We start from the raw sequence: 12,646 nt of genomic DNA, 5'->3' as shown, positions 1-12,646 counted from the left end.
ACAAAGGAGTTGCACAAAGCCCAACTTCTTACTAACTTAGGAATGTGGAAAAACTGAGAGGAAGAAAAAAACCTATTTAAATATTATTCTATTCAATAGAATAATAAAGATTCAAAAGTTATATTTTGCATTTGTTATGTTTCTGCTTTATAGAAATTGGTATACTGATGAGCCTTCCTGTGGGAGTGAAGCTTGTGTTGTGATGTATCATCAGCCATCTGCAAATCCAGGTTTAGGAGGGCCTTATCTTTATCAATGGAATGACGACAGATGTAATATGAAGCACAATTTCATCTGCAAGTATAAGTCAGGTAGGGCTGTTAAACCAGGTTCTTGATGCAATTTTTACTTTTGAATCACAGATAAATCAATAGTGGTACTTTCCTTGTAATTGGGATTCAGAACCAAGGGAGAAGTCCCTGATTAGTATAGTTTACTATTAAATAATGTTACAGTCTTTGTGTTTGTCTTCTGCATTTTTCATACTGATGACATTTAAACTGCTAAATCATTTAGTGCAATAGCAATCTAATAGATTTTTACAGGTCTGATATTGAGCTATAGAAGTTCAGATAAATTCACCTAAGTAGTCTCATAACTTGGTCAGGCAATATGTTCAAAATAATAACCAAGTAAAATCAATGTGCTTCATAAAATATTTGTGTAAAAGAATGTTTTTAGTTCATGTCCCCATAATTCTGTTCTATTATATACAGTATAGTTCATATATACATCTTTCACTGTTTTTACTTTTGGATATTCTATGAAAATAGGACACATATATATTACAGGATCTTTGAAATAAGAATGGGATAAAAATAGAAAATATTTTTTTAAACTTCTGGATCTTGTTTTTTCCTAAATCTCATTCCATGAAATACAGTGCTGCACATTCATGTTTCAATGAGTCTTCCACAATTTAGTGCCTCTTGAGGCTTAAAAATTACAGCAACAAGTCCAGTTCATCTGAAAAATGAACTGAAAGAGTATTCAATTTGCTTTTCCAAATGGAAGTAGACTAGGAAAGGTTAGTTATAAAGACTGAAAAAAGTTTATTAAAGTTATTTTTGATGTTATGTACAAAACAGTAAAAATAATGTTTTTAATTGTTTCTTATTGATTTAACAGAAGATATCCTAGAAAAAGAATCAGGAGACAGAACAGATCCACATCATGGTAAGAACATTTTGGACAGAACTGCGGTGTTGAGAGATGAAATCTGAATTATTTTTTAAATCAAAATAGATTTAAAAAGCAGGCTAAATTGAAACATCTTAACTACCATTACAATTCAGAAAAATATCCAACTGTGTGTTTTATAGCATATAGCTACCCTTTAGAATATTGCAGTTTTGATAACTTTTATTCCAGATGTGATCCCAATGTAGCAAAGAAACCTATAGCCAGAATTTATCGCCCACACTTGCTTTTAAAAATGATTAGCTGTAGATTTTTTTAATCTTTTAAAAGTACAATTACAAAAGCAGATGTAAAGATATAGAAAACAAGTTTACTGTACTTTCCTCCCCCAAAATTGCTTTTTCAGAAGTTCAAGCAACAGTGCCAGCCGTGAAGCCTAATGATTCAAGCAAGTCAGAAGATGACTTTCCATTGGTCGTTACTGAAACTGGTGGTAATTGATACGTTTAGTTTTTAGATCACATTTCAGAAGGCTATTTCGAAAGACCAATTAGATGCATTTAGCATTTTAAAGGAAAAATGATATAAATTTGAATTCAACAGAAAGTAAATTGTAGCGAGATAAGGAATTTTAAGTATAATTTTTTGGAAATGCCAGCTGAATATGAATGCAGGAGAAATGGACAGCAATAAAAACAAAATCCAATAAAATGTTGGCATGTGAACAAACTTGAAATTTGTATTTTTCCAATTAACATTTTTCTTAATTCAATTTTTACAAATGGTAGCTCATTAAATAAATAAATAAACAAACAAACAAACAAATAAATAAATAATGAAGTGGCTCTATTGGCCATGACAATAAGAGTATGCTGTTGTACCAAGTTTGCTCTTATACATTCGTGGAAACTTGGAATTCTCAAAGCTAGCATCTTAAAAATATGCAAAATTGCTGATTAATCACATGATAACTTTTATGCTTGGTACCATATGCTTGCATGGTGAATGTTTTGCCTCTCTAAGTCGTAGTGCATCTTCAGGATCAATAAGGAAGTAGCAAAATAAATAGTTGTGGCCAGAAAGATCTTTACACAGCTCCAACTGGTATACCAGCTATATCCTTTTCTGGATAAGGAAGCACAGAGGATCATTCATGCCTTTGTTATCTCAGGCTTGACTCTTATCATATGCTATACATGGGTCTGCCCTCAAAGGCTACTTGGAGCTTCAACTGGTCCATAATGCTATGGGTATGCCTTGGCATGCCTACGTTACACCACTGTTTTGAAAGCTGTACTAATTATCAGTAAGATTCAAGTGTGATTCAAGTTGCTGGTTATGACTTATAATGTTGTTCAGGTGGGGATAGCTCTAACCCTAGCTCCTGTGGTGTGGGATGGGTTCAGATTTTTGACTGCTTGTCTTTAATATCTATGTGAAACTCCTGGGGGAGGTCATTCAATGGCATGATGTGCTGCATCATTAGTATGTCAATTACTATCAAGTTATACATCTATATTCTGGGTGATGTGCTGCAGCGCATGGATACCATGAAGCTTTGGGAAGAAACTGGCTCCAATTTAACCCTGGCAAGATAGAGTGGCTTTGGGTTTTTAGTACCCCAGGTTCTGGTGATATATCATCTTTGACTCAAGATTGGGTGGCACAGAGTTGGCACACAGTTTGAGGTCTTTCTAGACCACATGTCGGCAACCTGCGGCTCCGGAGCCGCATGCGGCTCTTTGAGCCTTCCCCTGTGGCTCCCAGCCTCCTCTGCCTTTGCAGAGAGAGACAGAGAGAGGCAATTTCGCTTCGCTTCTCTCTCTCTCTCTCTCTCTCTCTCTCTCTCTCTCTCTCTCTCTGTGTGTGTGTGTGTGTGTGTAAAAAAAAGAGAGTGCACTCACAGTGTTATCCGAGGAGCTGAAAAGCTTACTGGGTGGAGCTCCTCCCTTTGCTGCGTCTCTGCAGGAAGCAGGAAGCAGGAAGGGCAGGAGAGAGCTAGCTAGCCTAGCTAGGCTGACTCAGGAATTCTGGGAGTTGAAGTCCATGAGTCATAAAAGAGACGAGGTTGCTTGTTGGACAACAGCTTGAAGCTTGCCAGGTGAGCAGCAGATAGGAGAGGGGGGAGAAAGAGAGAAAGAGAGAGAGGGAGGGAGAGAGAGAGAGAGAGAGAGAGGAAAGAGAGAGAGAAAGAGAGTGGGGGAAGAGGAGTGGCAGACCAAGGGCAGATAGAGAGGGAGGGAGAGAGAGAGACAGAGAGAGACCCTTTTGACATCTAAAATGAAGATAACACTGCATATATCCTTTTTTACCTTTATTATGTGTGTGTGTGTGTTTGTGTGTTTGTGTGTGTTTGTGTATACATATATACACACACACATACATACACACACACAAACACACACACATACACAAACACACACACTGATAATAAAGGTAAAAAAGGATATATGCAGTGTTATCTTCATTTTAGATATCAAAATGGTTTTGTGGCTCCCAGTGTTTTGTTTTTGGTGGGAAACGGGTCCAAGTGGCTCTTTAAGTGTTTTGGGTTGCCTACCCCTGTTCTAGACTCACAGCTCCTGTTGAAAGAGGGGGCCTTCGCACAGATTTATCTTGTGTACTAATTGTATCCATTCTGGCTTTGGAGGCCTTGCTCTGGGTTGGAATTTTCATAATCCCTTTAATTAAAATTTGTCATCTATTAGGATACACGTTGTCAACTTTGTGATGGCATTTGCCATCTGGATTGAAGTTTCTATGATATTCATATGGCACCCACCCTGATGGCATTCCAGAAAGTTCTAACATCCTGGTTGTTCACCCAAGTATTAGGGTAGGGAAATCCTGTTGAATATGTTTGGGGTGTGAATGTTATTAGTGGTCTAACAATCTGTTCTTCTGTATTCCTTTTCTTATTCCTTTTCTTTTTATAACTTTTATTATATTTTCTATTTCATTTGGCTTTATTGATTCATTTTGGATTTGGTTGGTGCTAAATTGAATATATTGAATTGAATACATTAAATCTAGCTCTTTGTTCTTTAGTTGCTACATAATTGAGGTCAATTCTGGCCCATTTTCTAGTGAACTCTTCACCAATCTGCGTTCCACCCATGTTAAAAAAGTTCAACGAAGAAGAAATTTGCCTTATACTCTTATGTGCATATTGTTTAAGGAAATGATGATAGACCTCTTGCTTCCCCCCCCATTAGAAATATGGAAGCCTGAAAGTGGTTTTTAGGTATTTGTCAGCAATGATCTTTCCTTAAACTAAAGAGAGCAAAGTGATTATAAATTTTAAATGAAGTTATGATAATTAACATTGGGAAGACTTCTGCAGAATTGCATTCATGGTTTGCTATGCTCCATTACTATTGTCTACCATTTTTGTTGGCATTCTTACAACAGGCTTCCCAACCCCTTATGACTGATATGTAGAGGGATTCATTTAATTTGTAGAAAAATAGATAAAGAATCAAAATACAATTAAAAAGGCTGGGATTAAAATGAACTATAATGAATGAATGCTATAGATAAGGGAGTCAGAAGGAAAAGGATTATTTGGAGCAGATGAAGATAATAAGTCTAGCATGTAAATATATTCATGAATAAAAAATAAGATATTTGGGAAAGAAAGAGTCTTTCCAAATTTCTTAATGTACAGTGCATAGCATTTAAGGAACATTATTTATTAAACTGAATTCAAGTTGGCTCAGTTTGTAGCTATACATACTTAACAATCAAAACTATAAAGTTGGTTTCTACACTGTCTTTAAAATGTGTTCTCTGGCTGAAATGTTTAGATTAAAAAATGTGACTTTGAATGTACATCAAAACAAATTTCATATAAACCATGGAATTCTGTTCATGAAAAAAACATTGATTCATATGCTTTAAGACAGGTGTGTCTAACCGGTGGCCTGTGGCCTATAATGTGGGCCCAAAAGATTGTAAACCTTTAACATTATTATGTGTTTTATACACATTAAATATACGGTATTATATATTTTATATATGGGCCAAGGCAATTTCTCTTCATCAATGCCTAGATAAATGAAAAGGTTTTAAGATATACTTTATTCAGATTTTTGGTTATATGAGACATGGTGGTGTGGTGGTTAGAATGCAGTTTTGAGACATGGTGGTGTGGTGGTTAGAATGCAGTTTTGCAGGCTAACTCAGCTCACTGCCAGGAACTCAATCCTGATGGGCAGAAGGTTGACTCAGCCTTTCATCCTTTTGTGGTTAGTAAAATGAGGGCCTATATTTTTGGAAGCAATATGCTGACTCTGTAAATTGCTTAGAGAGTGTGTAAAGCAGTGGTTCTCAACCTTTTTAATGCCGCGACCCCCAACCGATCGTAAGTTGAGGACTACTCAACCGGTCGTAAGTCGAGGACTACTCAACTGGTGCAGCACCGTTTGCAGAATGGGACTTTTGGCAGGCTCAGCAGGGCAGAGACAGCCTGGACAATTCTTATTGGCTTTTGAAAGCCAATAGAATTAGACTCTATTCAAGAGAGTCTATTCTATTGGCTTTCAAAAGCCAACAGAATAAAAGGGAGTAGCACAGCTAAGGAAAAGGGAAAAAAATGGCGGACTGCGTTGTTTGGCGACCCCCGTGAAATGGTCATTTGACCCCAAATGGGGTCCTGACCCACAGGTTGAGAACCACTGGTGTAAAGCATTATGAAGTGGTATATAAGTCTGAATGCTTTTTTTTATTCCACTGGTGGATGAATTGCTAGAATAAGCAATGTTAAGATATATTTTGCAACTTTCTCTTAGTTGTATATTATAGGGGAATATCATTTTTGCCATTAGTGTTAGAAGGCTTTGAAGAAATTTCAGGATGAAAAGATTTAGTTACATACATACATACATACATACATACATACATACATACATATTAAAGTATAATAATATTCTTTCTTTTTGTAGGTCTAATTCCTAATTTAATTTATGTTGTTATACCAACCATACCGCTGTTGTTGTTGATATTAGTGGCTTTTGGGACTTGCTGTTTCCAGATGCTTCATAAAAGGTAATTCAGTGTTTTATCAAACATGACAATTTGTATCTGTGATTTATGTTCTTTGGAATACATGTGTACATCAGCCACTTACTCCTATTCAAGTCCAGTCTACATAACATACAAGACTATCCATCCTGAATGACATCCATCATATTGCATAGTGCATGTACTGTGAAAAAGAATGTATTTAAAAATGTAGCCACCTACTCAAAGATAAAACATGCAGTATATATAGAGGGAGCAAGTTGTGGCCCTGTCATAGATCAAATAGTATTGTTAAACCAATATAGGTAAGCTTGTTGCTTCTGTATAACTTCATTAGAAAGTTAACATTTCAGGTTAACATCAAAATTAAGATACAGGCTTTGCAATATGAACCATAATATGCTCTATTATATATTCTGCTTTAAGCAAAAGCAATTATGCATAATAGTATTTCCTGCTTTGAAAATATTCAAAGAAACCATTTTCCAAAGATGGATCAGTTCATTTTCCACCCCCTCTTGGAATATTATAGTCATTGTTCATTTTGTATTGTGAAGTGGGAATGCTGTTACAGAAGAAAGAGTTGAACAATGCTCCCAGTATGGAAGTTTCTAGCCACTTATTTTCATAATATTTAATCTTACTTGATTGTAGTATTTCCCAATTTTTGTGGCAGTGTAGGACCTGTCAAATATATTGTAAGTGGCAAGGTCCTAAAGCAAACAATAAAAAGTCAAGGGCATCTACTTAGTCCAAAAACTTCACCAGATATCTTGTTAGAACTTCCTTCCACAATCTTCTGGGGTATTTATGTAATCAGTTTGCAAACTGTTCCCCAAAACAACAATGGTGGTCAGGAAGGATGCATATAAATAATATGCATATAAATCATCATTACCATATATATTACTCTCTGCCAGGGGTGTATGATGTACAGTCAGAAACTAGGATAAAAAACACAGGAGAACTAATGAAATGTTATAAGGGGAAGGAGCTGATACAAAAATTGTTGGTTTTATTTCCTCCAGAAAATGCAGCAAAGAATTTTCTCTTGCCTCCCAAATGTGTGATGTGTTAGTGAGGAGTTATGGAAGTTAAATCCAATATTTAGAAAGAATAGGTTACCAAAACTGAAAAAAATATTTGGTTAATACGAGGAAATCTATATCAGACATGCAGATATTAACCCATAATATTAAGAACCAAGCATTTCTTCTGTGCTTTATGGCAAACCATTCATGCTTAGAGGCTTTCCCTTTCTTTCTTCTAGGGAAGCAAGGAGAAACTGCTTCAGTGATTCATCTCCATTATCATCTGAATCCCTTACAGAACATTTAGATTCTAACTTGGTACATTGCTCATTTCTAAGGTCATCTTCTGATTCTATTTTGAAGGTAGAATGTCAGTGCCTAAGCTACCCAGTATTCTTCTAAAAAATTAAAAACATCGATTACTTTGAGCTTTGACAGTCTTGAAATTACGATAAACTCTATAAACTCATAGGAAGTTAGCAGTGTTCCTACTGAACAAATAGTTTGGGGAATATGTTTTTGCCACATTTGTTCAGAGAAAATCCTTTAAAATCAGCAGCAACATTAATAACTTTATTTGGCTTCCTTCCATGCTGCTGTAATATTTAAAACAACCATTTTGAATGCCTTTTCAGAAGAAAAATGGGAAGCAAATCAAATGAATCATCATCATCAGCAGCAGCATCATGATCCAAAAGGCAAATGATTGCAACCTATCACAAATTTGCCACTGAGTTGCAATTGTTAATGTGAAAGAAGTAAAAGTTTTAAATATACAAAGAATAATAAATGTTATTTTCTATCCTGCCCTTCTTTGGGGAAAACAGTCCATGGCACATCATTCAAAATGCAGCCCTCACTGTCAAAAAGCTTGCAATTTTTGTTCAAAGATGGCATTAAAAGAGTAATTTAATTCAATATGGAATAGAGCAGAGCAGAGCAGAGTAGAGCTGGAAGGGACCTTGGAGATTTTCTAATCCAGCCCTCTGCTCAAGCAGGAGAACCTATACCATCTCAAACAAATAACTGTCTAGCCTCTTCTTAAAAATCTCCAGTGATGGAGTGCCCACAATTTCTGAAGGCAAGCATTTCCACTGGTTAATTGTCCTCATGTTAGGAAGTTTCTTCTTAATTCCAGGTTGCTTCTCTCTTTGATCAGTTTCCAACCATTGTTTCTTGTCCTGCCCTTTGGTGCTTTGGTGAATAATGTGACCCTCTCTTCTTGGTGGCAGCCCTTCAAATACTGGAATACTGCTATCATGTCTCCCCTATTTCTTCTTTTCTTTAGACTAGCCAAACCCAAGTCCTGCAGCCATTCTTCGTATGTTTTAGTTTCCAGGCCTTTGATCATCTTAATTGTTCTTCTCTGAATTTTTTCCAAACTCTCAACAACTTTTCCAGGTGTGGTCCTACTAGGGTTTTATAAAGTGGTATTAATATTTCACGTGATCTTGATTCTATGCCTCTGCTTATTCAACCCAGGATTGTATTAGCTTTTTTGGCGGCAGCTGCACACTGTTGGCTCATAGTCAAGTGATCATCCACTAGGACTCCAAGGTCCCTCTCACAGTTGCTGTTTTAAAACCTAATCTGTACTTATACCTTTGATTTTTCTTGCCTAAATGTAAAACTTTGCTTTTCTCCACATTGAAACTCATTTTATTAGATAGGGCCCATTGTTCAAGTTTGTCAAGATCTTTTTGGATCCTAAATTTGTCTTCTGGGGGTGTTGGCTACTCCTGCCAGTTTAGTGTCATCTGCACATTTGATGAGTTCCCCTTCAATTCCCTCATCTAAATCATTGATGAAGATATTGAAGAGTACTGGGCCTAAGACAGAACTTTGTGGTATCCCACTTACTTACTTCTCTCCATGTGGATGTGGTTGAGGACTATTTGTTGAGTACGGTTTGCCAGCGAGCTACAGATCCATCTGGTGGGGATGTTGTCTATTCTACCTTTTTCTAGCTTACCAAGGAGTAGGTTGCGGTCTACTTTATCAAATGCCTTACTGAAATCTAAGTATACTACATCCATTCACTGGTCTACTAGTTTAGTCACTTTATCAAAGAATGAAATAAGATTGGTTGGCATGATCTTTTTTTAACAAACCAGTGCTGGCTACTAGTTATAACTTTGTTTGCTTCTAGTTTGTTCGAAGATCTGTTTTTTGATGATCTTTTCTAGGCTCTTCCAAGGTATTGATGGTAAACTGATTGGTCTGTAGTTTCCTGGGTCCGTGTTTTTTTCCTTTCTTGAAGATGGGAACCACATCAGCCCCTTTCCAATCCTCAGGTATTTCCCCAGTGCTCCAGGATTTTTGAAAGATACGGTACAATGTTTCTGAGATAACATCTGCCAGCTCCTTCAGAACTCTGGGATGTAGTCTGTCGGGTCCCGGTGTTTTATATTCGTCAAGGTTGGATAAGTGTTCTCTTATCATTTTCCTGCTTATTTTAATTTTTGTTTCTAGTTTGTCTTTTACAATGGGTTTTTTTGGTATGTTGTGCTGTAGTTTCTTTTTGTGTGAAGACTGATGCAAAGAATGAGTTAAGCAGCTCTGCTTTCTCCCTGTTGTCTATTATTTCCTTGCCATCCTCTCTCTTTAGTGGACTTATAGTTTCCTTAACTTTTTTCTTGTTGTTAATATATTGGAAGAAACTTTTTTTTTATTATCCTTGATTTCTATTGCAAGTCTTTGTTTGTTCTGAGCCTTTGCTTTCCTGACTTCATCTTTGCATGTTCTGGCTGTCTGCTGATAATTGGCCTTAGTTATGTGCCCCTCTTTCTGTGTTTTGTATTTGTCCTTTTTCTCTTTCAGTTTATCACAGAGATCTTTGTGCAGCCATGCTGGTTTCTTCTTGAATTTCTTGTTTTTTTTTTTTTCAGTGGTATTGTGCTGGTTTGAGCTTTTATGATCACATTTTTCAAAGTTTCCCATGCTTTAGGATTTTCATCCATGGGATCTTTCCTAGGTTCTCTCTGAGTTTGCTAAAATTGACTCTTTTGAAGTTTAAGACACTGGTTGGATTGTTTAATATTGCTAGTGTTTGCATTATATTAAATTCCAGTATGACGTGGTCATTTCACCCAAGGTTCTGGCAACTTCAACTCCTTCTATTGCTTCTTCATTATTAGTAAACATTAAGTCCAGTATAGCTTTACATCTAGTTCCCTCCTTTACCTCTTGGATGACAAAGTTGTCAGCTAAGTTGGTAGGAATCTGTTTGATCTCCCACTCGCTGCAGAGTTTGTCTCCCAGTTGATATCTGGATAGTTGAAGTCTCCCATTACTACTGTGGTATGCTTCCTACATACATTTGTTAACTGGTTGATAGAGTTCATCTATTTCTTCTGATTGGTTGGGTGGCTTGTAATATACACCCATGGCAATGTCACTTTTTTTCTCTTTTATATTGACCCATATACATTGTTTTATGCTTTAATTATACTAATGCAGAAGTTGGCACTAAGTTGGTATGCCAATTGGTACAGGCCTTGAGTGTTAAATATTGCATAGGACTTATAGGCTGCTTGGCTTCCTTCCTTAAGTCTAAGATCAGTTTTCGGTTACATGTATATAGTGCTTTTGAACCAGGGTAAATGAAACAATATATCTAATACAAACATTCAGGTATTTTTACAATTTATTCTTTACCACCCTCCCTTATTGCAGAGTTCCTAGTTGAATATGTGAAATTATGTGCACCAAATGTATAGCCATGCATTTGTGTTTTTAATTTTTCAGTAAAGGAAGAACAAAAACCAGTCCTGATCAGTCAACATTGTGGATTTCTAAGCACCCAAGAAAGGACAGTAACCTGGAAGTATAAAGAATTGGCTGAAAAGAAAAGAGGAATGATACTTTTCAGGATCTCTTAAATTTGTCTTGTCAAACATTAATTTGGAATGGCTTGAAATTGCAACTGATCAACAGAATGAAGTGGAAGCTCCCCCTTGGGGCAATTGCTTGGATTAATTTTTTTAATACATGGTGTTTGGTTTTTAATCCCATAGCAAACATAGCTGTCTAAAAGAAAGTAAGAATATGATTATTTTGCTAAGGAAAGTAATTTGGCTACAGCTACTAATGAGACGGACAGAACATTTTGAATTCATTCTATGTATATTTGTAGAACAAATATTTCTCATTTAACTTTTAATGTTTATTGCTATTATTAATTACAATATATAGTATTGTATTATTTCTCACTAATGAATGGACTGTAATTCCAGCTAATATGAATTTACAATGTAATAAGATAATTTATCTTTGCATAAAAAAGCTACACTAGAACATGAGTGTAATCTCATATATGTAAAAATATTTATCAGTGTTATTCCTTTGAGTGATGAGATTTTTTTTAAGGCAAAGAAAATGATGCACAGTACTTGATTATTCTTTGCTATCATCTATTTTTGATAATGCTTGTCCAGTGTTAGCACAAATTATTCTACTCAGGTCATATTAATTAGTACAAAAAGAGCAGAATTAGTACATTCAATTCAATTCAATTCCCTGAAAACAAATTGAAATAGAAAGTAGCTTTTCCTATGTATGCTTTACTGTTGGAACAAGCAATGGCAGAAATGTATGATTGACAATTTATTCCATACAGGTATCTCGTTCTGTTCTGTTTTTGTTGTTCTTTTGTTTATAAAATCCTAGGAAAGAGAAGTCACCATGATGCCACTTAGAAATGCTATCTCTTAATCATTTCAGAATTATGAAATGTAAAGACTGTCATGAAGTTTTCCTTCCTTCCTTCCTTCCTTCCTTCCTTCCTTCCTTCCTTCCTTCCTTCCTTCCTTCCTTCCTTCCTTCCTTCCTTCCTAATCCCACTTCATGGTCCCTGAATGACAGAAGTTGATACCACTTCTATATAGTATTACCTTTTGCATACTTGAATATATAAAGAAATTGTGTGCAGGTTTTTTTTTAATAATTTCAAGATAAGAAAATAATGAAAGTAGAATTCAAAGCATTGAATATCTATCTTATAATATTTCCTTTAACACAAAGAATAGCTTCCAAATATTTCCTGCAGCCAGTTAAGAGGTTTTTTTTTATTCTTTTGAAAATTTTGTTTGTATAGTCCAGATTTGAAGTCCTCAAAAATATTTGTGAAACTGCCTCAAAATTGCTCTGATCTACAAAACAAATCCTCAGTATGGCATTGTTTATATAACACACTCACTCACTCACACACACACATACACATACTCTATGAGTTTGTAAATAACTGCATACAATTCTATATTCAGAATCTGTAAATAACTGCATACAAATAGTAAGCGTGCATTCAGATTTGCAAAAGATGCCATTTCCAACTTTGCATCATAAAGCAGTTATATCAATTTGATCTAGCATGCCTCACTTATGCATACAATGCTATTGAAAAATATTCCTTATCCTAATGATTCTGTTTAAATTAAAGACTTCCAGGAAATACC

The 12,646-nt window shown here is 35.6% G+C and overlaps 1 protein-coding gene across 1 annotated transcript in view; it reads left to right on the top strand.

The window, feature by feature from the left end:
• The window catches only part of CHODL (chondrolectin), a 31,790-nt gene extending 19,468 nt beyond the window's left edge, over positions 1 to 12,322 (top strand). Inside the window, exons 3-7 of the mRNA XM_039349355.1 lie at positions 154 to 311; positions 1,129 to 1,176; positions 1,547 to 1,633; positions 6,084 to 6,186; positions 10,941 to 12,322. Of these exons, the coding sequence (XP_039205289.1) occupies positions 154 to 311; positions 1,129 to 1,176; positions 1,547 to 1,633; positions 6,084 to 6,186; positions 10,941 to 11,025 (481 nt within the window). The 3' untranslated portion in view covers positions 11,026 to 12,322. The remainder of the gene's footprint in view (positions 1 to 153; positions 312 to 1,128; positions 1,177 to 1,546; positions 1,634 to 6,083; positions 6,187 to 10,940) is intronic.
• Positions 12,323 to 12,646: the final 324 nt, after the last annotated feature.

This window comes from Crotalus tigris, unplaced genomic scaffold, assembly GCF_016545835.1.
Source record: "Crotalus tigris isolate CLP2741 ecotype Arizona unplaced genomic scaffold, ASM1654583v1 scf7180000018265.1456218, whole genome shotgun sequence".
Lineage (NCBI taxonomy): Eukaryota > Metazoa > Chordata > Lepidosauria > Squamata > Viperidae > Crotalus > Crotalus tigris.
This window is presented reverse-complemented; position numbering and strand designations above follow the sequence as displayed.